The following is a 27,599-nucleotide window of genomic DNA, read 5'->3' on the forward strand; positions in this document are numbered from 1 at the left end:
CAGATTTACTGAGAAAAGAGAAAAGCATGATGATAAACAAAATTGTGAAGATTTTCTTTACACATTCCTTCTACAGCTTTGAGAGGTTAATAAAGTGAGACATTGATGCTAATGCATTAAAAAGATACTGAAAAAATACTGTAACATTCAAATGCCTGCTTAAGTTCAGATATAACAATCCTGAAGTGACACTTGACAAGAAAATGTGAAACCATACAAAAAATGTCTTTGATACTAATAATAATTTCTGATGTAAAATGCAAATACTTCTGGATCATCTATGTGCGACTTTTTTCAAAAAGAGTTGCATTTAATTCTAAATATGAATTCTTAAATAAATTCATTATTATTTGATATTTATTGATTATTACTCATGCTTATTTGTCTAATTTAAGCCACTGTGGAAGTTCAACAAATAATCAGTTGTCCTCAGGACATAAAAACGCAATAAAGTAATAAAATACTTTATTCACACATTAAGCCACTGGTATGATAAGAATAACAAGACTTGGGTTTCCGGGATGATGGGAATCTTACCCACTGTGCCTTGTATTGATTGTATTAGGAGATATCCAATTCATTTAGAGAGAACATGTGTGGGAGTTACTGACATTTTGCTCTGTGCTGCAATGTTTAAATGAAGTTGAATGTAAATTACACTACTAGAAGTTTGTTGAAGTTAAATGATGTTACTGGTTTATTGTCATGTCTATCCACAAGGAGGCACTACTGTAGTTCTGCAGAATGTTCCAGATCACACCTGTCAGTGGAGGTCATAGAGGAATGCTGGGAGAGCTTTGCAGGGTATTGTGGGAAAGCTGGTGTGTTGTCCATCCCAGAGTGCATTAGCGGTAGGTAAATGTCATCCATGTTGGGCAAAACAAAAACTTTCTGGAAAAATAATTGGACAAGATTTGTTATGGGGGTTAATGTAAACATTTTACATGAAATAATTTAACTAAAATAAACAAATTAAATTAAATTAGCTGCCATATGGTTAACATGCACACCAATTTATAGTGAAGCTCCAGTCATCACAAAATCATCAAAACAAACCTGGAACTCATCCTGTAGCTTCTTTTCAATCCATTCAGTTACATGGCAGAAAGTCACTTCTCGCTCTCCCAGTTTGGGTCTGACTCTTAGATCAAGCTTCGGGGGCCCGCAGAAACTATACCTGAGAGAGAACCGACAAAACACTTAATCTGGGGCATGCATCCAAAGACATATCTGCAACCCTGATTGCACATAATGATTTATAGGCAAAAAGCGGGCCGCTTTCCCGCTCTTAAAGTGCACCTTAAAGTGCACTTATTTTGATTTGTTGATTCGTTGACTAAGAAACTAAAGCACATGTAAAGTACTTGATTAGAATTTTATCAGTACTGTTTTATTCAATATTACGTTAAAGTTAATATATTTTAAATGTACAAAATTGCTTCATCATCAATAAACTTTATCATTGCACATGTGTAATTACAAATATCAAATAAATAACAAACAAGTTTTAATTAGTTTGCCATAGATGCTTGACAGTACACTTTAAACATATTTCAAAGACAACAGAAGTAATAATTATAAAATTACATATAAAGATGTACTAAAGTCCTCCTACTTAAGTTAAAAACAGACTCTACAGTCCAATTTACAAATTCCACATTTCTTTTAAAGTATACTATTTCCATAACAAGTACTATTTTTACTATTTTAATATTAACTACTTATTTTTCACAAGGGCACCCAGAGGGAAATTTCATTGCTCCAAAATTCTGCTCCTCATAACTGCACCTGAAACATCAAATATCTTCTGACTGGCTGTGATTGCATCACTGAACTCATCACATCACACCCAGTCTACACTTGGCATTAACATGCGACCGGGTTACCGATGTTGTCTACATACACATTACAGAAAAGACAAGTGTAAATGCGCTTCTGATCGGAATGTTATCCAATAAGCGTGTCCTGGTCCAGAAGTAGTCGATGACGCATTGTGATCGGATCTCAGTGTAATGTAAACGTAATCTAGCCATCGTGTCTGCATTCGCAGGTCGACGTCACGCAAAACCATCTTTCTCCCGAACTGCCTGAAGACTTATTTAAAGGGTTAGTCCAGCGGATACTCTCCAAAATGGCGCTACAGGATGATGCGGAGGAGACGAATTGTTGAATAAAGTCTTTTTTTTCTTCTTTTGCGCACAAAAAGTATTCTCGTAGCTTCGTAAAATTACGGTTCTTTAAATATTGCACGCCAATGCGCGGGGAAGAGAGATCCGATCGGTTATCCAAATAGAGAAGTCACTTGATGTTGCCAAGTGTAAACGCGCCATGTCCTGATGACTGATGATCCGATCTGCTTGATCGGATCACAGTGATCGCATGTTAATGCCAAGTGTAAACGCAGCCAGTGTTACACTTGTCTCTAATCCATTACCCTCAAATTTAAATTTAATTACAACAAAGTCAAACCTTCAAGAGTGAATGACACCAAACTTTAAGTAGCATGATTGCTCCAGATAATCTCTGCAGACATTGTGTAAATTTAAAGCTGCAGTCCGTAAATTTTGCCGCTTTGTCGCCATCTCTGTTTGAAAACCTGGAATTGCAGCTGAGTGCTGAATTATCTAGTTTGCGTGGGTTGTGAGTCGGCGCGGATGAATCTAATGTTTTGAGGAGTATGTGTGGCAGTCAGTGTGGATATCAATTTCTGCACAGTCTAATCTAATTGTCATACTCTTTGAATTTCATATTAAGAAATTCTTTTAACCCAAAAAGCAAATTATGCTCCCTTTGAACTGGTTTTCTTTAAAATACAAATCTTTGTAATCCCAGGCTATCTGTAATCAGAAGCACATTTATAACTGGAATATAATTTAATTTCATTCACATGTGTTTCATAAACACATAATCCTTTATGGATTACAATCCGCCATCAAAATGATACATTTAATTATTATGGCTGCTGTGAGAAAAGGCTATAAACGATCGGCCACCTGCAGGATCCTCAAATGTGATAGCCTAGTAGCCGGAACAACTTCTTTATGTTTACAGACGTGACGTAATGACACAGTGCCATGCTCAAATTTCCCGCGAAAACCTACCCGTACCACTCAAATTAGAAAACATTATTATAAGCTAACCTTTGTGAATCGGGCTAAAGTAAGGCAATAGTTTTGAACACTGGCTGGTTATGTACTTGCTCAAATATTGATTTCAGATAATTTTTAACCAAAAAAAGTTACGGACTGCAGCTTTAAGCAAGGCTTCAGTCCCTAATGTACTGTAACATTAACAGCGTGTGCTTAGCTGAGTGAGAATGGCTCGTACCATATTCTGTCGGTGGGGGGAGGAGGAATGTTGACGGCAAGTGTTCCAGAGAGCTCTTGAACTTCCACTGCAAGCAGCAGCGGGGTGTTGGACATTTCTTCAATCTTTTTTTTAATGTACTCATTTTCCGTGGCCTTCTGGAAATACTTCGACTTGGCAATCTTGTCGACAAATCTCAAGATCCGCCTACTAGTACTGCCTCCAGCTGCAGCCCTGTGGGATGCAAAGTTCGTCAGGTGGCCTTGATTTATTTTAAGCTGCATTTATTTTCAAAGGACTCAAAGAGATGATGTTTTATAGGCATAATTCACCCAAAAATCATATTGCACCAAACCTGTATCACTTTCTTAGCTGGAACACAAAACAAGGTATTTAGCAAAATGTCCAAGCTGCCCTTTTCCATATATTTAAAGTAAATGGTGATCATGGTTGTTCCTGAAGCAGCTTGGACATTGTCCAAAATATCTATATATTTTGTTTTGCATTGAAGACAGAAAGTCATACGGAATGACGTGAGGGTGATAAATGATTTTCATCAGAATTTTCATTTTTGGGTGAACCATCCCTTTTAAGGACATAATAGAGGACCTCATGAGTGGTGTCAGCAAGACACATAAATCTTGATGTTTCATTTAAAAGAACAGCATTTCTGGCATACATTCCGAATAATAAAGAGTTGTAACATCCCAGAAATTGAGATCCCAGACAAAAACTGTTTGTTGAATTACATAAATTATTCAGTTAATAATAATTACCCCTCAACACCAGGTAGAGCCTTTTCAGTCAGAGTTCCTTGAGTGTCAGCAGATGAAACTTCCTCCTCATCAGAGGATCCTGCACTTGAGGATTCCTCATCACTGTCAGCCAGCACAGAGAGCCTGGACCTGCTACTACAGAACACATCCGGACAGGACCTCATCATAACAAGATATCATAAACATACACCCACAAACAACGCTAGGATTGTACTGAGTCTAAGGAACAACAATGCAGTGCACAGTGGGCTCCAGAACTGTGAATCAGTGAAAATGTTTTAATTTCAAATTCTAATTAAATACACGCTTTTTCATTATAACTGATAAAAGCATATAAGCAATGTTTTTGAAAGAGGTCTCTTATGCTCACCAAGGCTGTATTTATTTGACCAAAAATGCAGTAAAAACATTAATATTGTGAAACATTATTACTATTTGAAATAACTGTTTTCTATTTAAATATATTTTAAAAACGTAATTTATTCCTGCGATAGCATATCTGAATTTTCAGCAGCCATTACCCTTAAGTGTCTCATGATCTTTCAGAAATTATTCCGATATGCTGATTTGGTGCTGAAGACATATTTCATATTATTATCAATGTTTTAGCAATGCCTTTTAAAAAACTGACTTCAAACGTTTGTAGTATAGGTTACATAATAGACTTTGTAGAGGCTATGCTGTATTAAGATAAATACTAGATAATGACACAGTTTTTGTCTCAGAAAATAAATTTTATTCTCCAAAAACTTACAACACATGAATGGTCTCCAACTCTGTCTCTGACTCAGGGACTCCCTCCTTCCCAAGTTTGGAGAAGTTGATTTTGGTCTCTAGAGTCATCTGTAGTGCTCCTGTGTACTCCACCTCCAAATGCAACCAAAGGCCTGACACACAAAGACAAGTTTTTTTGTCTTTTTTTCCCCTGAGATGTAATAATAGCCTAAGTTTTCTGTTGTTGTTTCAACTTTTGTTCCTGTTGTTCAACTTTTACTTTCAGTAATAACAGTAATGTTTCAGTAATGTTTATTTAAATAAATTCTATTCAGAAAAATGCATGATTTCTTGTGATAACTCTCTCTCTCTCTGTATGTATGTATGTATGTATGTATGTGTGTATGTATGTATGTGTGTGTGTATGTATGTGTGTGTGTATGTGTGTGTAGTGACTGGGCAGGGGGCAAAATACATTACCAAGAGTCAAGTCAGACATTCGACATTCATAATTACTGATGTTAACACACAGGGCAAATGTGTAACACGGCTCGCAGATATAAATGGGGTAAATAATGTTTTATATTTTGATTAAAAGATAGCTAATATTAATATATATATATATATACTTATTAACATTATATATTTTTTTCAGCTAATCTCACATACATTCAATCACTATTTTAATATTTACTAATAATTAATTAACAATGAATAATGTGAAATCAAAAACTCTTAAGTGTATGTACGTTTATAGCACCACTATATGTCAGTGGTCAAAATTAAAGCGATATGATCTTATTTGGATGAAATGTCAAATATTTATAGCACAATAAAATGTCCACATGTCTACTAGCACACATTACAAATCCATAAATGGGATGAGACCTTAGCAAGGGAGCTAGACTCTGTTGAAAGCCATTACGTGTTACATAACACCCACAGATCATGAGGCGAAGAGTAAAAGACGCATGATGTGCCCCACACAATATTAACTTCACTTCTCATGGGGAAAATACATCCTGCATATGCTTCACAGTGAGCATTTTACCATACAGCTGAATGCGTAAACAGACACGTGCTCACGCTCACAGACATGCTGCTATTTTCAGAGGACAATGATGTGATGCTGATGGTGCTTCTTTGATCCCTGATATTACAGAAGGATAATAACATCTCATTTACTGCTCAGTGCAGGAACATAATAACACATACGCTCAAGCAGTCCTGATGGATGAATGACCTAATCTGCTCTTTTATAAGAGGCTCTTAGGAGCCCCACTCACCTCTGCTGTTGATCTGTGGTAGAGATGTGCCTGTTATCTGGGGCATGCTGGAGCCCATGGCCAGTTCGGTGAGGGTCAATTCATCCATGAAGTAAGGCAACTGTGGAAAAAAAGGGTAAACTCACACAGAAACATATGCACACTGGGTAGGAACATTAATATCACAAGCTATTTATTCCACTTTTCGAAACCATGCTTAAGGAAGATTTAAAAGAACATTACCTCCTCACACTTAGTCCAGTTAAAGAACATCCTGTAATTCCTATCTGTTCTCTTACCCGAATTTTGCTCAGCTTTCGCTGAATCTTCTGTTGGACTTTATCAGCCCAGTATTTCTCATGGAGGAAGTCCCAAAAGATCCGACCAATTAGTGCATTCAGCCAGTCAGGTTTTGTTTCATCCTCATTACAACAAAAGGTCTGTTCCAAAAGGGGTGATGGAAGAAAAACTTTGGAGTAATGAAGATACATTGTCATTTTCTGCAATGGGGGGTAAGCTGTGTCACTTAAATTGTCCTCTAAACAAGGAGAAATGTAATATATTTCAAGATATTTGCTGTTAAAGGGATAGTTCACCCAAAAATTTAAATTACCCCATGATTTACTCACCCTCAAGCTATCCTGGGTGCATATGGCTTTCTTCTTTCAGACAAATACAATCAGAGTTATATTTAAAAATGTCCTGGCTCTTCCAAGCTTTTTAATGGCAATGAATGGGTTTGAGATTTTAAAGCTCAAAAAAGTGCATCCATCCATCATAAAAATACTCCACATGTCTCCGGGGGGTTAATAAAGGCCCTCTGAAGCGAAGCAATGCATTTGTGAAAGAAAAATATCCATATTTAAAACTTCATAAACTGTAATCTCTAGCTTCCGCTAACTGTTGTACGCACGTTCACGAGAGCATTCCAGCGTATGTCTCAAAAGTGTAAGCTCCGGTGAGAATCCGCTGGAATGCCACTCTCTCGTGAACGCGAGAATGACCGTTAGCGGAAGCTAGAGATTACAGTGTCACGAAACGTTCTCAGAGGCAATATGAAGATCCAAAAGCAGTATTTATTATCCACAACAAAAGGTCCAAAAAACAAAGCAAACAGCAAAAAACACAAGGTAATCCAGAAAGCAGTAATCCACAAAAATAAACAGAGATGGTGAGAAAAACACAATATTGCAGCAAACTAAGATTAACAAAACACGGTATTTATAGGGACACTAACAAGACTAAATAACACACAGCTGGAAACAATGAAACCTGATAGACAGAGCAAAGAGTGATGGGAAATGAAGTCCACAAGCAATAACAGTGACCCGGGAGGAGTGCCCTCTGGTGGCTGTCATGGGCACTCCAGCCGATGACTGACATAATCCCCCCCCTTTAATTAGCGGATTCCAGACGCTCCATGAAAGGACAAAGTTCAGGAGGGAGGTGGAAAGGAGGCTGATCGGGGGAGGGATGGTGGGCCAGGCCCGTGTGGTGGAAGATGGCCTTGGGCCAGATGTAAACTAGGAAAATCAGGGCAGAGTCGGCAGAGCAAGAGGCCAGGGCAGAGCCGGCAGAGCAGGAGGACAGGGTGGAGCTGGCAGAGCAGGATGCCAAGGCGGGTCCGGCAGAGCAGAGAGCTCACAGACGGCCTCCATGTCCTTGACAGGACAATCTGAGAGTTCAGGAATGGCCTCAGCCGTAACAGGACAGGCAGAGAGTTCATAAACGGTCTCCTTGGACATGACTGGACAGTCAAAGAGTTCATAAACGGTCTCCTTGGCCATGACTGGACAGTCAAAGAGTTCATAAATGGCCTCCATGACCATGACGGGACAGTCAGAGGCTTCAGAAGTGGATTCCACCTCCATGAGAGGAGCTGAAGCGGACACCGCCGCCTTGGGAGGTTCTACAGTGGAAGCTGCCACCTCGGGAAGAGCTGGAGCAGACGCTGCCACCACGTAAGGTCCTACAGTGGAAGCCGCCACCACGAGAGGTTCTGCAGCGGAATCTGCCACCTCAGGAGGAACTGGAGAGGACGCCGCCATCATGGGAGGTTCTGCAGCAGAAGCTGCCACCTCGGGTGGAGCTGGAGCGGACTAATGGATTGGCGCGGGCTCTGGAGTGGATTCTGAGGGTTCCCGGAGTGGAGAAGGCTCTGGAACAGCAGGAGTGGGCCTTGCTGCCCTCCTCCTTCTCAATCTTTGCTTGCGAGATAAAGACAAAGAAGCCTCACTATTCTCTGGGGAAGATAAATCTGACTTGAGACTCTCTGGGGGCACTGCAACAGGCACAGACTGACCGGATGGAACCACTAAACTGCGGTAACAGAGATAGTCAATAAAACCCCCAAAAAAGTCAAGAGTCTTCAGTCACTCCATCTCCCACAGAGGCAAGGGGTAATCCAAGCATTCATTAAAAATCTTGTTGAGCTCGGAATTATAAAATTCCAGTCCTACCGCCAAAGTCCAAAAAGTCTGTGCAAGACCTCCTACTCCCATCCCCTGTTGACGAAGAGAGCCGAGCCGAGTTGAGCCGAGCCGAGCCTTACGCTCCTTCTTAGAAGCCGGAGGAAGAACCCGAATGCCCATGATTCAAAAGTCAGTGAAGACTGGCTAGCTGCTGGATCTGAGATGATGGCTGCAGTATTCCGTCACGAAATGATCTCAGAGGCAATATGAAGATCCAAAATCAGCATTTATTATCCACAACAAAAAGTCCAAAAAACAAAACAAACGGCAAAAAAAGTAATCCAGAAGGCAGTAATCCACAAAAATAAACAGAGACAGGGTGACAAAAACACATAGTGCAATACTGCAGCAAACAGTGCCCTGTGGTGGCTGTCATGGGCACTCCAGCCGATAGCTGTGACATACAGTTTATAAAGTTTTAAAAATTTATATTTTTCTTATACAAACACATTGCTTTGCTTCAGAAGGCCTTTATTAAGCCGTGTGGAGTATTTTTTATGATGGATGGATGCACTTTTTGGGGCTTCAAAATCTCGACCACCATTCACTGCTATTATAAAGCTTGGAAGAGCCAGAACATTTTTTAATATAACACTGATTTTATTCATCTGAAAGAAGAAAGTAATATACACCTAGGATGGCTTGAGCGTGAGTAAATCATGGGGTAATTTTCATTTTTGGGTGAACTACCCCTTTAACTGAAAATAGAACACTTACTTTTATTTATTTTGACTACCACAAAATTAAAATGTTCCTTTATGGAAAAAACATGAACAATGTTATTAAATTACATTAAAAAGCATATGCAAAAACATTTTTTGACATATTTTGATCATTTTTTATGCATGTTCAGTTCACTTAAGTCTTTAAGCATTGAATGTTACTTTTTTAAGCATTGGAGTGTTTAACTGATTGCAACTTTACCACCAGATATAGATTCAAAATGGTCCTCTTCATTGTGAATGGACGTGGAAAACAGTCGATGGAACCATTCCTCTTTCTCCCGTCCTGTTCGTCCAAACAGGTAGAGTGTGACAGGATGGGAAACATTTGTCTTAGAGCCAGGGGATTTCTCTACTTTCTGAGCCTCCCCCTGACCCTCTGACATCTCGTCTTCCTCCACAGCTCTTTCTCCTTCAGCCAAACTTATGGAGATTGGATACTTCCTGTTCCACACTCTCTTGTGTGCCAAAGCCAGTGGCAGAAGAAATACCTGTTACCAAGGCAACAACTTCATTATAATTACATGACATCTATGCAACATTCTGCCACATTAAAATTCAAGCCATTTAGGTTCAGAGACCATAAGTAGAACTGTGTTGCACTAACATTGAAGGGCAATGGATGCTCTTTCTACTAAGGTGCTAAAATCAGTGGTACACTAACCTTGCTGCCAGTGAGTTGAAATATCCGTGAGTGGGTGAAATGCTTTTTGTAGCAGGGCTCGTCAAAAGTAGCCCAGCGGGGAATGTTGTTACGTGGGTAGTCAAGCCGCAAACAGGGTCCGTCCAATGTGACATACACAGTGTGCATAAGGGATGGATGGTAAGTCTCTGGATCATATGTGTACATCTCGTTCATCCAGCCCTAGAACGCCGAAACATTTCACATAAACTCTACTGTAATCACTGCATTCTTACCACAAAGTTTTAACACAGAGACAGACAAATTAAAGAAGTGGGGCATCGGGATAAGCTCTGTAGCTGGTTGTGACAAGTAGTGGGTGTGTGTATTATTCTGCATCAGACACTGAAGAGCAGAAATAATCACAGAAGAGAGTGGTAATGAGGGTTTTGCTCAGTCTTAGGACAGAAGCAAGTTTAAGGCTTGTGACATTCACTGCAGTGTAAAAAAAAAACTGATTCCCGAAGGACATGAGATTTGACACATTGAAGTGCAGGTTTTGGTTTAATAACAGTCTGCAAGGCTGTTGTTACCTACGGTGCTGTTCTATTGCTTTTCTTAGCATTCAACCCTAAAATTAAAACCCAACTATGTCTTCTGCCCCCTGGTGGATAATCCATGCTCTTCAGGAAGTGGGAGAAATGGTCAGAAATCGCATACTCTTGTAAGTGGGTACTTATTTTGAATAAGTAATCACTTTGCGGCTGCTAAAAAGTATGTTCTATATAGTATGAATGTGTGTAGTATGAATGCAATCTGGATGTACTAGATTCACAATGTTGTCATTATCATGTGACCTAAAAGTGTCAGTTGTGTCGCTTCATTGCTATTCAATGGGATAGCAATGTGTCCATTGCACGCACACTTCAGAATCTCGCCGGAAGTAGGTCATCTGGATACTTTTTGCCTACTCTTTTATGAGTACTGTGAATTCGAACATAAATCCTTTGTCACATACACAACTTTTTCACCTACTAAATAGGGAAGTATGTGATTTCAGATGCAGCCAGTCATATAATTTACAAAATGTCCTCCTCTGTGTTGCGATTCATGTCTTTTTGATGGAAAATCTTTCCTGAGTGGTGCAGTATGGGTAGTGGTAATAATACATTTCATATTGTTATTGGTATTTTCAAATTTCATATTTCATACACTATTTATATAGACTCTTATGTTAAAATGTATAGATAATTATGTTTTTTAAAAAGTGTATGAAATATAGGTTTGTTTTTATTTTATTTATTTTTATTTGAGGTATATTAAGATAAATTATATACATACATATATATATATATATATATATTTGGGATATAATTTGGGTTTGGTCAGATATTTTAATATTTTTTTAAGAAATCCCCTATGCTCACCAATGCTGCATTTTTAGTTATTTATTTATTTAAAGTACAACAATAAAATGTAAATATTATTTGCAATTTCTTTTTATATATTTAAAAAAAAAAAATCCTCTTATCAACTTACATTATACTGTCACTTTTGATCAATTTAATGCATCCTTGCTGAATAATAGTATTAATTTATTTATTAAAAAAAAAAAAGTTTCTGACCCCAAACTTTTGAACAGTAGTGTATACACAAAAACATAATTTTAATAACATAGTTTGTTATGCTACAAGTACCTCCAAGTAGAGAGTATCAGGCCAATTCTTTTTCAAAAATATATTCTAAAATGCATCGAACTCACCTTGAGAGAAGATACATTGCTCTGTAGGGTTTCAAAGAGAATGCTATTATAGGAGGTCCCATGATGGTGACTGGTGGACAGGTGTCTGATGGAGTCCCAACGGATCAGCACAAGCCCCAACATTAATCCAAACACTAAACCAAGGAACAGGCCAGACCAATACGCTGACAAAGGAAAGATAAAGTAGCAGTATGACAGAAATGCTACATAGGCAAGACCCACTCCTGGCACTGGAGAGGAGCATTCTTCCGTCACATCTTCTGCCAAACCATCTTGATCAGTTCTATTCATATTTGTGCTCTGGGACGCATTGCCATGAGTGCTGGACTCCATCACAGTCCCAATGTCTACATGTCTGCTATGGTGATCATGGGAAAGGGATTTCTGCACACACTGTTTGCGATGTCTCACAGGCCAGTTGCACTCTGGTAGAAACTCACTTTCTGCTTTCCTAGCACTTTTAGGAGATTCGGATGCAGGTAAGTCAGTGTTCATTTTCCCAACTCCAAAGCCTTTGTAGCTTGGAGAGTCCACTGATCCTGTACTCCTTTGGTGCTTGGGGCTGCCAACACTATCTTCACGCATGATCTTACTGAACATGCTCAAAGGTTCCTGCATGGCCTCCGAGAGCTTGCGTCGGGTGTCCTCTAGCTCCATTTTGAAGAAGCTGGCTTTGGGCTCGGTGGGGGACAAATTGACTGGAGATGGAGGGGCAGTGCGGGAATCACCGTTGCGGCTTTTGGGCTGGGTAAATTGTGACAACGAGTGCAAATTGAGCTTGGAATCAGACCTGGATTGAGACACCTCCGTCTCACTGCGAGAACGCTCGGTGGAAATCGACTTCACAAGGCTGAGGAATGGTTTGGGCTTTAGAGAAGTCTCTTTTAGTTCCAGTTCTGTAGATAATGACTTCACTAAGCTGGCCATAGGCCGGTGAGTGGGTGAGAGGAAGCCAGACCCCGGGTTTCCCAAGGAGCCTGGTGAAGATGGAGAGAGAGGAACGTTGAATGCAGGCGAGCTGAGACCCCATTCCCCCTCCGTCTGAATGTCGACGGAACATGGTCTTCGGTTCCGGAGGGAGGTGAGTGACTTTTTGCCATCACAATCCAAGGTGAATATGAGTTCACTGTCATCAAGATTATCCCATTCACCCTCGGTGTCCGTCAGTTGGATCACTATGCCTCTCTGGTCCGTGTCCTGCTGCAGCTGTAAACCTGGCCTCTGGGTCCCTCCGGCCAATTTGTGGGCTCCTTCATTTCCTGTCGTCCCTGCCATGATTTATCTCTACAGAGCACAAGTAAAAATCTTTGAGTCAGCAAAAAAAAAAAAAATTCCCAATGAAACTATTTTGCCTCCAGATATATGGACAACACAGTCATATTGCGTCAACTTTCATCAGCAGTTTTTAGAGCATTACAGAGTATTATGATAATGAGGAAGATCCTTTCATTGGCAATGCTCATTTTGGACAAAATATTGGCTGGATCAGTTTTGTGCCTCAACAAAGGACCTTTTCTCCCTCTACAGCAGTGGTTTTCTACAAGGACCTGAAACTTCTGGAATCACAAAATAAATCATGTTTAATTCATTTATTTAAAGTGTTATGGTTTCTGTTAATAAAATATCTTAGCCTAAATATCTCAGCCTATGAAGGCCTTCAAATATCCAGTTGGACAATGAGGGGCCTTTGAGTCAAAAGCTTTACAGGTGATAATATCTAGAATAATATCTAGAGTCTATAAAAAAATTATATAATGCATAAGTAGGGGTTGGGAGATCTACATACTCTGAAATTCTAAAAAAAAAATAGACACTATGTTGTTATATAATGATTTAAGAAAAATGTAAGAAAGTTCATGCACTTTGTGCCTGATAATATCCTCTTTGTATAAAAGGCAAAGTAATTATGCTGAACATATGCATATTCTCTGTTAATGTTACATTTCAGTATGTATTTTGGTCCCTCAAGTGATGAAAATACACTTTGCCCATAAGATTTATTGTCTTCTTTCTGTGCTCAATAAAAAATAAGAAACAAGCCAAAGGGCACTTTCAGGATAATGATCATTTTTCTCACTCATTGATCATTTCTAGGGCTACTAGAGGTTATGTAACACTTAAATACACGATACACAAACAAGACCATTAACAGAACTAATATTCATTTTGTTATGCCCATTAATTTCATTTAGTTTCCCTATAGACTGCAGCATTATAAAATACTACTTAGTACATCAAGGGAACCATAATGAGGGACTAAGCTATATATCTCTTAGTCAGGAGCAAATGGGACTTTCTAGTTCAGTCAACTGACTGAATTAAAAGCAAAGATCTCCTACTATCTTTCTAGGTCAAGTAAGGCATTTAAATGTAAGTTAAAGACTGCCTTTTGTGGTTATGTAACCCATGTGACACCAATTCTCCAGCAACTGGCAAACTCTCTTTAATCGCTTCTTCATTCAAATGGACTGATGAAATAATAAACCAACAGACTGTTCAAGGGCACATCTATACTATGTGGCATGTCAGATCTCTTTCATGTGTTATATATTTCTACTAAACAATCGACAGTGTTGTATAGGCTATAAGTGTAAAAACGGTGTGCATAAACCATAATCTGGTGTGGTACAGTAGAAATAAATATATTTCTCTCAAATTCTCCTGAATTATCAGCTATGATTTACAACAGAGTAAAACACGATGTACAGTGAAACTCCGTACAAATAGTTATCGATTATTAATTTAAGCTTAGGCAGACTTGGATACACAAGGCCTTTAATCATCTCCTTTGAGCTACTGTGTTTGGATGAATGGTAGTAAAAAAAACATGTTGATGGACAGCCTACTGGAAGGCAACCATCTGGACTAAACTATGATAGACAATAAATAGACATGTAACTTCTGTAGAATTTGTTATTGGTAAATGGAAAAATCGCATGCAAATATGTTTATAGTACGTCATTATACACAAAATACTGTAAAATCTTTTATATTCTTTCAGATCTGTCTGACACACAAAAAATGCTCAACAGATTAACAGCTCTGCCTAATGTCAGATGAATTGGATTTAACTCAAGCAAATGTTTCAGATGGATTATATTCATTAATAATTCCCAGAGACAAGATGGATACAAATACTGAGCATTACGATCAACTTTAATTTGTTGTAATGAACAGGCAACACAGCAGGTGATTCGTCAAGGCAGGTGTATTGCTTTGTAGTTTTGATGCAGTATATAGGATACTCGTATAGACACTAGATTAAAGCAATTTTGAGGCAGCACTTTTCGAAGCACTGGCAATGGCGTTTTCTGTGAGTATGGAGATCATTTCAAAAGAAAAGAATTAACTCACCCAATTTCTGCACCATCGCCTGATCTCCAAAAATATCAGCTTTTGCGTCCTGTCAGTAACGGTGAGTGGCAGTTCCGTGAATCATTCCCAGAGAAGAGACACTTTCTTAAAACGTCTTGCACGAATCATGAGTATGCACGCAGCTTGACATCAGACTTTATGATAAAAGCTACAGTTAAAGAGCGATGTGCGCTTATATCGTTCATTATAGCTGCAGGGCTGTGCAGATGTGCATGTGTCGCTTGGTAAATCTGGACTGTAGCCTAGAGCGCGCAGATCCTCCGGAGTTTTGAATTATTACTACACTTATGCAGTACATCGCTGTTATATTTCTGTGAAGCTGTGTATCCCCATAGAGACTAACTCCTCCCCCTCACAGGCTCCATCCAGATGTGATTTTGCGAACAGCAGCTCCTCAATCTGATTATAGGAAGGCTGGAGTCCACTTTAATCCCGATTTAAAAAACAACAACAACTCTGCCCCAACATCCACTCGCTTATAAAGACACAACAAACATGCCGATGACCCTAACCACTCTACATTTGTCCTGAATTTGTAACGTTTACATGCACAGCACTTTCAGAATTAGATTAATATATTCTGGTTATGCTTATTGGAATATGTAATGTAATATGCATAAAACAAATAAGCTACTATGGTCTAGAAATACTGTAAATGCACTGTTACAGTTTATTATGCTGCATTTTACTAATTTTGGACAACAATTTAATAAAACACTTAACTTAAACATGGTCTAATTCATGTCCTTATTTTTCCCTTTTAATATGCAATTCATAGAATTAGGTCAATGTTAAAAATGTTTCAAAATTGAGTCTTCTCTTCGCTTCAAATTAATTTCTTCAATATAAATATAAATTAATATTCACTTTAGTTCACTTTTTTTACAGGGGAAATGCACATAAATGAACATGACTGTAAATTTGCCAGAATTAGCCAAAATATTTTTCATCTGTAGACCCTTGACAGAATGTTAAAAATCACAAAAAGTCAAAAAAAAAAATTTATAAAAAATAATAATAATTATGGAGGATATTCTGAATGTGTTAAAATTCTGATTATGTATATGTATGATATGTTCTTTCCTGTATCTGGTTATAAAAATCAGGTTAATGCATTTACATGATACATAATCATAATATGACCACGTTCAAATAAATATCAGAATATTCTTGAGTATGTAAACAAGATCAATGAATCTGACATTAAAACAGCAAAATAATAAAAAAGAAACTACATTTTATTTTTAATTTGATAACAAAAAAATGTGCATTCCCACAATGTAGCCTGCCTCACTAATATTTTACTGTCTCAGACTGTGTTAGGGAGGTGGGGTAAAAGAGGACAATTACTTTGGCCTAGATAAAGCTTTGTGGAGCTCTCTTAGCACAGATCTCTCTGGACTGAGAAGACAAATGTTACTTAGAAAAAATATACAACACAAGGTCACTCTGTGATTCCTTATAAGGACCATTCATATTACCCCAATTTTACAGTCTCTGCACTGGCTACCTATTAAATTTATTTTTATTTTTTTTAAATAAACACCCTGATCTCTAAGAAACAGTGGATAGTGAGTTGTCAATGAGCAGTTCTGATCTGAAGGCTAAAACTCCTCCCAGTCATTATTCTTCACTCACCATATCTGGTCAGCTATTTAAAACCACCAATGACACATGCAGGAGGTCAAAAATAGTCAGCCCGTCAGAACTAGAAACTTCCTCAAGCCACAACGGTACCATGGTAGAGGTATCTGTTAAAAAGATCATGCTTTTAACAAGGACTATCCCCATAGAAGAGAACAGTAAACATTCATGAATGAGTGAGTTTTTAGTTTTTATCCTTAGTGCATTTGTTTTATTTAAGCTTGAGTTATTACAAAATCACGGCTCTTATTTTAACTTATAGAAAACTGTCAAAATGGCAGCAGTTTTGGGTCAGTTTATGGAATTCCATTCAGTTCATGGGATAAATGTGAGACTGGACCACTCGAGGACTCAGGCCACCCGAGTAGAAAGTTTTGCAAATGGCGTCTGCTTCAGTAAAGACCCTTTAAGCTCTGGAGAGATCTTCCTAGTAGAGATTGAAGAGAAAGAACTGGGGTGGTGTGGTCATTTAAGGATTGGACTTACTGCCCATGACCCTCGAACACTGGATACTGTGCCAGAATACTCTCTGCCTGATCTTGTCGATATGGGAGACAGCTGGGTATTTGCAATAACAAGAAACCATAATAAAGTCATTGAGGATGAAGGAGGAGAAGCAGAAGGTGGTGAACAGCCAAATGTTGGTGACGAAGCAGAAAACAAGCCTAAAACATTTTTCACAGACACTCACCTGTATATAGAAAACACGAGCATACCCAGAGACAAGTTAGTGGGACGCAGTCGGCCCGGGAGATTCAGTCACATCCTGGATGATCTGTACAAAACCAATGCTCTACCTCCCACTGCCCGTCGCAGTCGGATAGGGGTTGTCTATGTACCTAAGGGACAAGGGTATGCCGACATGCACATTATCATCAATGGTGAAGACATGGGAGCCTCTGCCAAGAGGATCCCCACCAATAAGCCACTGTATGCTGTTGTGGATGTATTTGCAGCTACTAAAAGTGTTCGGATTGTACAGGTGGAATATGGATGTAAGTTTCAGTTTATAACTTGCTAATATGATTTGATATGATTATATGACTCACATTGCAACAGACAGACTGTAATAATCTCTCTCTTTTGCTCCTGTGTTTTAGTTGCCTCACTGCAGACACTCTGCCGAAAGACAATTCAGAAACACATCATTCACAGAATGGCTTTGGACTGGTTGGAACTTCCGGAGTTACTTAAACACTATTGCAAATATGAGTGATCAAAACCTATTAAAGACATAGATCTTTAATAGGTTTAAGTAATCCTTAATCCTTCAGTGTAAGTGAAGTGTAATCCTTCAGTGAGTCATAAAAGCATATTAACCCTTTAAAGCCTGACATAAATAAAATAAATAATAGTCAGAAAATTGGTTCATTATAGTTTAGGACAGTGTATTGAACCTTTAGATAAAATCTGATAAAACTGTATATCACTTGTCACTCTATATATCCCAATAATATGTCTTATTAAGGTGATATTTAAATGCTTAGTTTTATGATCAAGACTCTGTGGTTTTATTGTGGGGGGCAAAACATAGGCTATAATGTAATGCACGTTCCTCAAAAGCCTGATGTGTCATAATTGATACATGATTATTTTTTCTCTCTCTCTCCCATTTTTATAATGTTGATAATTTAGAGGTCTTTTGTTTATCAAATATGATACAGTAGTAGGCTTTATAGGGTTCAATGTCAACATGCCCTATTTTAAATGTCAACCTGCCGGTCTTGACATTTATTTTGTGTTTGCAAATTTGTAATTCAAAAAGTATTTTCTTTGCCATTTGTAAATTATTACGTGAAAAGTACTTGAATTTTCACTTGTGGTCTTTGACTTTTGAACCCAACTATATTTCATTACTTTTTTAAAAGGTTGAGGTTGCTCAAAAACATTTAATGAACCATATCATAGCATTCATTATTTAGCCTACTATGAAAATAACTTTATTCTTAATGTATTTAATTAATATTTTAAACGAATCAGTTTATTAAAGCACCTGTAGGCCTATTAATGAAAACATTTCGTTATTATATCAAGCATTTTCTCTAAGTAGACATGAGTGTTAGGGTGATCTGCACTGACACCTCATGGTCGTTCAGGGAAAGTTCAACTGTGCACGTGCAGTGTTGTAAGAGTCACGTGACCGGAACATTACCGTCCATTAGTTTCTCAGGTTGTCCTCACACTTGATCGCCACATACACATACACTGTTTGTTTTATCTATTGCTCTCTGACAATGTCATTTTGTTCTTTTTTCGGTAAGGAGTTGTATAAAGATCATTTCAAACCCGGTAAGTAATGTTTATCATTATTTACTCTCCACAACATGCTCCCTTTCCTTTACCTTTAAGGAATATTATGATGTAACACTTAGCTTAGACACTTGTGATGTATATGATGTATAATTTAGCTGAACTGATGTAGCGAAATTTGCTAACCAACTTTGCTTACATTTTTCCAAATGCCAAGAAAACAAAGTGTTTGGTTTACAAACTGGTCGAAAAGGACAAGTACCTGATTTATTGTTTCTCTGCAGGTATATATGTTTGTTCCCAGTGTGGACATCCAGTCTTTTCAAGCAGATCCAAATATGAACATTCCTCCCCCTGGCCTGCCTTCACAGAGACTATTCGAGAGGACAGTGTAACAAAAATGATGGAGACATTAACAGCCTACAAGGTCAAATACATTTTTTTTTAAATTAGTCAATATTTACAGACACCACTAATATGTTCCTGTGTGTTCATATATGTGTACATGCATATGCAGGTTCTGTGTGGAAAGTGTGGTAATGGACTAGGCCACGAGTTTCTGAATGATGGGCCAGAGGAGGGCTCATCACGTTTTTGAATATTCAGTCACTCGCTTAAGTTTGTCCCAAAAGGTAAGTCACCACCACATGTAGTTTTCTGTATAATTTTGCAGTATCAAGTAACTACTTATTTGCATTAATAAGTAGTAACCACTTTAACTCATACTCCAACTTGTCTCCAATTAGATAAGGTTGATAAACAATAAGCGAGGTGATTGACCATGCTGATGAGGCTGCTGTTGTGCGCACACTGGTAACTGGATGTTCAGCTCATGAAGTGGACAAGAAAAAGCCCCGATTGGAGATCCTGTTCACAGATAAATTATGACCATCCTGGACGCCACAGAGAATGAAGTTGATCTATTTTTATACTAACCTGCATAAGCTGATATAAACATGTGCAAGATGAATGAATGAAATTACTTACTGATAAAAACCAGTCTAGAATATTGCTGATTTAAAATGTTAATTGTGAACCTTCAGTAATTTCCTAAAGCAATTTACAGCACGAGTGATTATCGTGGTTACTACTATTGGTAACACTTTAGAATACTGTTCCGTCATTAATGAATAACTACACAAGAACACATGTGTAACACAATATTAGCACTCTAGTAACTACTTGTTACTAACAAGAAACTTTGATTAATGAATTAGTAAGTAATATTGCTTAATCTAATGTAGTAGTTCACTATTAGTTAATCAGGAACTACTATTTTTTCCATGCCTCCCCAAGAACTAATAAGAACTACTGTAAACAGGTTCATCATTAATATGAATAATGCATAATGTATGATTATTAATAATTAATTCTAAATGAATAATTAATTCCAAAGTGAAGGTCATGGTAAACCACTAGTAATGACTCAAGTATTACCGAATTCTAAGGAATTACTAATTACTTAGATCAGTATTCTAAAGTGAATAACACGATAACTCTCTAGTAATTACTGAAATCATGTAAGCTTTTGAGGTTTTTGTAAGATTCTGGATAATTCCTTTTTCTAGATTTGGTAACACTTATTACTACTGGGTTACCATGATCTTCAATTTAGAATACTGATCCAAGTAATTAGTAATTCCTTTAGAATGATGTAGTAACACTTGAGTCATTACTATCCAAAACCTTACATCTATCTCAAAAGCTTACAATGTCGTCAGTCGATATTAGAGAGTTATCATGCTTTTCCCTTTAGAATACTGATTCAAATAATTAGTAGTTCCTTTAGAAGGATTTGGTATTACTTAAGTCATTACTAGTGGGTTACCATGATCTTCACTTTAGAATTAATTATACATTATGCATAATTCACATTAATTATGAACCTGTATAGTAGCTCTTAGTAGTTCTCTTGGATATATGAAAAAATAGTTATATTATAAAAATAGATACTTTTATTTACTAAATCACTTAACTTACTAAATCATTCATCAGAGTTTCTTGTTAGTTAATAGTAGTTACTAGAATGTTATTAGTGCATTAGTCATTTGTTCCTATGTAGCTAGTTATTCATTAACGACAGAACAGTATTGTAAAGTGTAACCCTACTATTTTGAACAATACAATCATTTTAACATTAAAATAGCATGTTATTTTATTGATATTATATTTTGTTCAACCAAATTTTTTGGTCATTGAATTAATACTGTTTCTTTATTATTGTATCTGCCATAAAGACATAATATTTTGAAATGTATGTTCCTGTTGCATGGAAAGTGTCTTTTTATTTAGTTTTCCACTATTAAAGTATGAATTAATGCAATTGTGTTTGTTACCGTTATTTTATTTATTTATTTATTAATATTGGCAGTGACACAAAAACCGCCAAAACGACGCCAGCCCGCTAGTGAGTCATTTCATAGCTCGAGACCCGCGAACTGCTTCATCATCTGCTGCCTTTGACTTTGTAGGGAGCAAACGAGATTTCGCACGGTGATTACTAACGGTTGTTAAGCTTAACAAATACTAAGTTGTTTAATTAATTGATAATGACTTATGTGGAGTAGGTTACAGATAAAGTAAAATAAGCAACGAAACTGTTTTACCTCAGCGTAAGCTCTTCAGGTTGAAATTAAAGTTACTATCTTTTTTTGATAACTCTCCTTTGCTGGTTTAGCTCTTCATAAAAGTGGAATGATCTTCGCGTCATGAGTGTTTTTCCGCTGTGTCACTGTCTTTCAGGGATGAAAATGATGTACGATACAATACGAAACTACGTGCCAATAAGTGACCTAAACATAAACATCACACACTCGGTGAGAACTTGAGGCAAATATCAGAAGACGTATTTTTGAGTGCCAGGTTATGGCGGTGTCTTAATTTTAATGAATAATTAGTGAAATGTTCAATATATGTTTGTTCAGCTTAGTTTGTGCTAATAAATTACTATTAGCAAAACTAATAGAATGCCTGTAAGGACTATATATATATATTTTTTTTTAAAGGCTTTTTCATTTTCCAGAAGGTGGTTGGAGTGATAATTGGAAAAAACTGATTCAAGGGGATTTCCAGACCGAAAAAAGTTGGTTACCATTACATAGATGTTCAGCATTCTATTTCCATTTTTTCTTTTCTTTCTTTTTTTCTTTATATATAATATGCAGTCTTTTCTTGTCATTTTAGATGCTGGGTCTGAAAGATTTACTTTCAGCTTTACTGTCAAAGATTCACCAGAACATTTTATCAATGTGTCTGCATGGGGAAATGAGGCATACATCCAAGGACTGAGCAGTCGCTTTCAGATTGGGGATTGTGGTGAGATTTTAAGTAGTAATGAGTCATTTAGTCATTTACAAAAGTCAATTAGCCTACTCTTGTTAACAAAAAATACTTCTAATACACTGAATTGACACTGTAAGCCAAAATAACCTCTTCTGTTTTAGTTGTAATTGAAAATCCCCTCGTTGTGACCAAAGACTATGAGAAAGAAGAAAGATTTTGCCCTTCAACACCCAGGTAAAATGAAAAATCACATCCTTCTAAGAAACATTCCTCTGCCATCATACTGCAAGTTTGTAAGTGATACAAATACATCTTTTATCTCAGTACCTACAGGCTGTTGGTAACAGAGACTCACTCAAGCATTAGGATATGCTCAGATTTAGAAACAGAGGCCAGGATTCTGCCACTATTCCATATGCCAATTAAAGACTCAAGGGACTTCTATTCATTTGGAGACATTACTGCAAATGGACAGAGTCTGGATGGACACATTATTAACATTCTAGCAGCTGTGCAGTCGGTTAGAGTCCAACAATACTGCTAGCCCTCCTCACTGATGTCAGGGAAATTAACACAAGCTGAAATTAGTGGCTGGTGGGCAATATTTCCCATCCTGCAAAAGTACAGATGTTTTTCTGAAAGATACCGTATCCTTTTCAATGATTGAGATTTTATCATTTAGATCGGAGAGGAGAAGTTCTTTACAAAATCTGATGGACGCAAAGGACAGGCTAGAAATAAAGCTCTTTGATGACACTGGGATATCATTTCCTTTTGTGTGGTGAGTATAATTAAATTCAGTATGATAAAAAAAAAAACAGCAGCAAATATCCACACCAAACACTAAAGTGATTTCATTACTTTTTTAATCCAGCTGGGATAAAGAGACTATTGGGCTGCTACAAACACTGACACAAAGAGAAACAGGTATAATAATGTTTATTTGTCTGTTTATATTTTTCAGTGGCAATTTCTAATATGTGAGGGTTGAAATTCATTGTATTTATTTTCTCTCAGTGCTGTTTATTGCAGATGCTCGCATCACCTTTGACAGCTTTCGCAATTGTATGATAGCAACAGCGACTTCAAAGACAATCATTACTCTCAACCCTGGTAGTGATGTGAAATGCTATATTAAAGAATCTATTTAAATACTTACAATTATAATATTTTATATTTTAACAATTATTGTTAAAACCCTTACATTTTTTTCAATTACATTTTAGATACAGCAGAAGCCAACCAACTGTACACATGTATAAGGGAACTGCTAGAAGCAGAAGGACTGGATGACCAAGACATCCTCTCAGGTGACAGTGTGCAATGTAAGTCATGTGATGTATCTGGACCTCTACATTAACAATTAACAGTATTTATAGTGCAGCTCATACAGTATAACACAGTAAAACAGTAACATATTACAGTAAGGTCCCATTATTAACATTAGTTAATGCATTAAAGGAATAGTTCACCCAAAAAATGAAAATTTACCCACTCTCAGGGTATCCAATATGTAGATGAGTTTGTTTCTTCATCAGAAGAATTTGGAGAAATTTGGCGTTACATCACTTGCTCATCAGTGGATCCTCTGTAGTGAATGGGTACTGGTAGAATGAGAGTTTAAACAGCTGATAAAAACATCACAATAATCCACAAGAAACCTTGTGACACGAAAAGCTGTGCTTGTAAGAAAAAAATCCAACATTTTTAACTTCAAACTATTGCCTATGGTTATCCCAGGTGAAAAAGACGTAGTATTAAATGTATTAATGATACGAGTTGTCTGTCCATAAAATTGCTTTTTTCAGTGAAAAAAGTAAAAAACTATCTCACCTTAATCAGGAAAGAAATATGCACAGATCAAATACAGTTTACATGTGAAAACAGTTCTCTAATCAAATATCTTGGTGGATTTTGAGGTAGTAGGACATCAGGGGTGGAAGTGTTATTATAGATTGTGGACTCATATTTTGGCCAGAAGCAACAGTTTAAAGTTTAAATTTCTCCAAATCGTTTTCAATGAAGAAACAAACTTACATTTACAAAATATTTTGGATGGCCTGTGGGTGAGTACATTTTCATCATATTTTAATTTCGGGGTGCACTATTCCTTTACTAATATTGACTAACATTGAGCAGTTTGTTACAGCAGTTGATAATCTTTGTCAACATTAGATAACTATTCATTGCTAATGTTAGCTCAGGTTCATAAAATAATATTTACAGATACATCTTTTGATTTTAATAAATTAACATTAAATAAGATAAAAAATGCTTTAGAAGTATTTTTCTTATTATTTAATGTAGTTGTGGAACCTTATTTGTAAAGTGTTAACAGTATAACTGTATCCTTCCATTTATTTCTCAGTGGATTCCATTAGTGATGTTCTGACTGTGAACCAGCTTAAAGCTAGAAGTCAAGAACATGCTGATGTCTTTCATTGCATAACATATGGATTCATCACAAATCTTGAACTAAGTTCCTCCATCTCCAAAGTCATACGCAAGAGATGGTAAGTGTGCAATGCTTTGACAGTTTTGTGCAATGGCCTACTGTTCACAAGCCTGTTTTAATAAATAATTTCTCCACTAGTGCCAAATGCAAATTTCAAATCAATGAGGAGAGTCAGACATGTTCCAATGATGCCTGTCCAAATCAAGGACAACAGCTCCAGGCTCCTGAAGGCTTTGATCTGCTGGTGGGCATCAGCGATCACACTGGGACTTTGCAGTCATGCAACCTGGCAGGAACAGTGGCTGAGAAAACCCTGGGCTGTAAAGTGAGCAAATCTAATACTTATATTATTGCTGTCAGGACTGTGTATGTACATTTATCAGCTCACTAAATGCCTTTAGTACCGTATTGGCCCGAATATAAGATGACCCTGATTATAAGATGACCCCCCTTTTTCCAGATGTACCTTTTGGAAAAAGTATTTTTGTAAGGTTTTCTTTTTCTTTTCTTTTTTTCTCGCGATCTTTACAACACGCATTACATTACGTATTTCATGGCACACTCGTTTTATACGTATTTGGCGCCACCTATTGTTGTGGGTGTATTATTGACATGTCAAAGTCTAGACCCTGAATATAAGACGACCGCGTTTTTCAGATGTATTTCCAAGAAAAAAACATCGTCTTATATTCGGGTCATTACATTAGTTAAAATGATTTTGTCTCTATTAAAAATAGAGCATTGATACTGCAACCCTTGGGGTCATTCACCATTAAATAAACATTTAAATTACCTGACTATCTCTAATAATATATATCATGGAATTAGTATGTCTGTATGTCCTGCGAAGAGTAAACGTAAAATATTTATGTTGACAGACAGAAGAGTTTTTGTGTCTGTCGGAGTGTCAAAGTACAACTCTGCAGTGGAAGTTTCTTCTGGAGAGATGCAAAATCTATCTAAAGGTTATTCATGTTTGCAACTTATTTTGAAAATTGAATATTCAAGGACGTAATTCACTCTTTATTTTAAATTGTAGGTTCTTCCATCTACTAGAAGCAGAAGTGGAATGAGGGCAAGCATTTTGTCATGTGCACTCGCTGACCCCGTTGAAGTGAAGCAAAACCTTGCCTCCTTTGTGGCTTGATGCTGTTTTGCAACACAGCAACCAAACAGCATGGTTCCTCATGTGAAAACAAATAAAATGTAGGCCTACTTGTATATTAAATTAACTTTGGTTCAAATGCATACGTTGTGACTAAATATATATTTTTGACATTTCGTTCCAATGTCCCATTTGATCTCATTGTGTTGTAATTGATCTCTATAAACGAATTAACTTGGTGTATCTATGTATGTTTGTTTAAAACTGATTTTTCTTAACTGCTTTAACAATTAAAAACAATGAATATTGAACACTGTACTGCCTCGGAATTATGGCATCAATTTTCCGCCAAAAGTATTGCAGTCATGGATAAAAAAAAATAAGCAAGAAACCAAAATTTAAAAGCGCAAGTAAAAATATATTGCACAGAATTAAAAAATAAAAGCAGAATAACAAGCAATGGTCACAGATCCAAAAATAATCATAAATCAAAAATGTAATAACGCATTTAAAAAAAATAAGCATGAATCAAAACTAAACATTTAAAATCATATTGCACAAAACTTAAATATTAATGCAAAATTATCCGACGTACTATCCAAGTTATTATCTTTAGAGGGAGTCATTAAATCATTCATTCAAATGGCTGATTCATTCAGTGAGGAATAAAGTGAATCATTCACTTGACCGATCCGTTCAAATCAAAACCAATTCATTCAATAGGAAAGGCTGGACAATAGCCGGGTTTCCATCCAAAGTTGCGAATTTAACTTCCATCCAACGAGTCAAAGAGAACAAAATAATCACTTCCTGATAAACTGGCACTATACATCACTAAGAAAAGTAGGAGAAGCTACTGAATATAATAATTTTCCTATATAATAAATTACATGCACCTCAGAACGAGCAGACGAAACACAATGAATGCGGTTATTGCTTTCGGAGGTGGATGCTGCTGTTTGGGAACGCAGTCGTTTAACAGTTCTGGGAGGCAATTATACAGAAATACTTCGATGACAGACTTTGTTCTGGCATTTCCGAATGGCCATAACAACATTTCAGATGCTGTGAATGAGATCGGTCCGCTGGTTTGTCAGCATTTGCCGTCCCATAGCGCAGTCACATGACTTTTTTTGATGCGCTTGGAGGAATTTATTAGCAAAATGCATTTCCATCTCCCATTATTCACATTAACCCTTTTTCGCACAAGTCAAAAACCACCTCAAGCGAGCGTAAAAACTTTTTTGCGAATTAAGGCATTTTTATTCGAAATTCAGCGTTTCCATCACTCGATTCTGATGCGATATTTCAAAATGTGCATAAAAGCAGGGTGATGGAAACCCAGCTACTGTTCTGCTGTGGCTTTGTTTGGACTCTTTGTCGAAATAGAGTAAAATGAGAAAATAGTTAGAATATTGTTTAAAACTCATTCAAAATGTACTTCTTGTTACATTGATTTTATACTGCAGTTCAGTAAACATTTGCAATAGAGCTGATATTCAGGAAAAATACTCTTCCTCATGTTATATTGCTTAATATGTCATTTTATAATCTCAGAGTAACACAAAATATGATAAATCTTACAAAACCAGCAACCTTATTGTTCTAAATTCCCTATGTATGTTTATAGGGGAAGGACTTTTATTATGAATGTGTGCCGCTAGTTGACGTGAGTTTCCGCTATTCCGATTTACTTTCACTTTCACTAGCCGCTTGATCCGCCATTTCTTCAGGTGTTAATGTGCGTGATTGAATAAAGACCACATTTAACACTTTGTGGCCTTAAGTTGTACAATATCCAATCCAATTGGAGCAATGTTGTGCCATCTGCTGTGAACAGTTAAATACTT

The 27,599-nt window shown here is 37.0% G+C and overlaps 2 protein-coding genes and 2 pseudogenes across 2 annotated transcripts; 3 read left to right on the forward strand and 1 right to left on the reverse strand.

The window, feature by feature from the left end:
* Window positions 1-378: 378 nt before the first annotated feature.
* LOC107699850 (testis-expressed sequence 2 protein-like) lies at window positions 379-15,359 on the reverse strand. The gene is made up of 13 exons (XM_016501254.1): window positions 14,993-15,359; window positions 11,639-12,922; window positions 9,919-10,119; window positions 9,457-9,745; window positions 8,240-8,268; window positions 7,633-8,160; window positions 6,361-6,654; window positions 6,083-6,182; window positions 4,837-4,969; window positions 4,083-4,217; window positions 3,328-3,540; window positions 1,057-1,177; window positions 379-891 (listed from the first exon to the last, which is right to left on the reverse strand). Exons 2-13 carry the CDS (start codon window positions 12,911-12,913, stop codon window positions 727-729), a joined length of 3,483 nt encoding a protein of 1,160 aa, XP_016356740.1. The 5' UTR covers window positions 12,914-12,922; window positions 14,993-15,359; the 3' UTR covers window positions 379-726.
* A 1,358-nt stretch (window positions 15,360-16,717) lies between these two features.
* Window positions 16,718-17,958, forward strand: LOC107699858 (neuralized-like protein 2). The gene is made up of 2 exons (XM_016501261.1): window positions 16,718-17,652; window positions 17,758-17,958. The coding sequence occupies exons 1-2, from the start codon at window positions 16,932-16,934 to the stop codon at window positions 17,871-17,873; spliced, it is 837 nt and encodes a 278-aa protein (XP_016356747.1). The 5' UTR covers window positions 16,718-16,931; the 3' UTR covers window positions 17,874-17,958.
* An 808-nt stretch (window positions 17,959-18,766) lies between these two features.
* LOC107699859 (methionine-R-sulfoxide reductase B1-A-like) lies at window positions 18,767-20,273 on the forward strand (annotated as a pseudogene).
* Window positions 20,274-20,439: 166 nt separating this feature from the next.
* On the forward strand, window positions 20,440-25,851 carry LOC107699860 (meiosis-specific with OB domain-containing protein-like; annotated as a pseudogene).
* The last annotated feature ends 1,748 nt before the right edge of the window (window positions 25,852-27,599 follow it).

This window comes from Sinocyclocheilus anshuiensis, unplaced genomic scaffold (genome assembly GCF_001515605.1).
Source record: "Sinocyclocheilus anshuiensis isolate Anshui unplaced genomic scaffold, SAMN03320099.WGS_v1.1 scaffold1280, whole genome shotgun sequence".
NCBI lineage: Eukaryota > Metazoa > Chordata > Actinopteri > Cypriniformes > Cyprinidae > Sinocyclocheilus > Sinocyclocheilus anshuiensis.

Excerpts from the sequence above, each read along its gene's own strand:
- LOC107699850 (XM_016501254.1), bottom strand. The coding sequence starts at position 12,913 with ATGGCAGGGACGACAGGAAATGAAGGAGCCCACAAATTGGCCGGAGGG. Across the intron at positions 6,183-6,360 it reads GAAAGCTGAGCAAAATTCGG|TTGCCTTACTTCATGGATGA; the intron begins GTAAGAGAACAG and ends TTTTTTCCACAG. Across the intron at positions 1,178-3,327 it reads CCCCCCACCGACAGAATATG|GTATAGTTTCTGCGGGCCCC; the intron begins GTACGAGCCATT and ends GTTCTCTCTCAG.
- LOC107699858 (XM_016501261.1), top strand. The coding sequence starts at position 16,932 with ATGGCAGCAGTTTTGGGTCAGTTTATGGAATTCCATTCAGTTCATGGG. Across the intron at positions 17,653-17,757 it reads TGTACAGGTGGAATATGGAT|TTGCCTCACTGCAGACACTC; the intron begins GTAAGTTTCAGT and ends CCTGTGTTTTAG.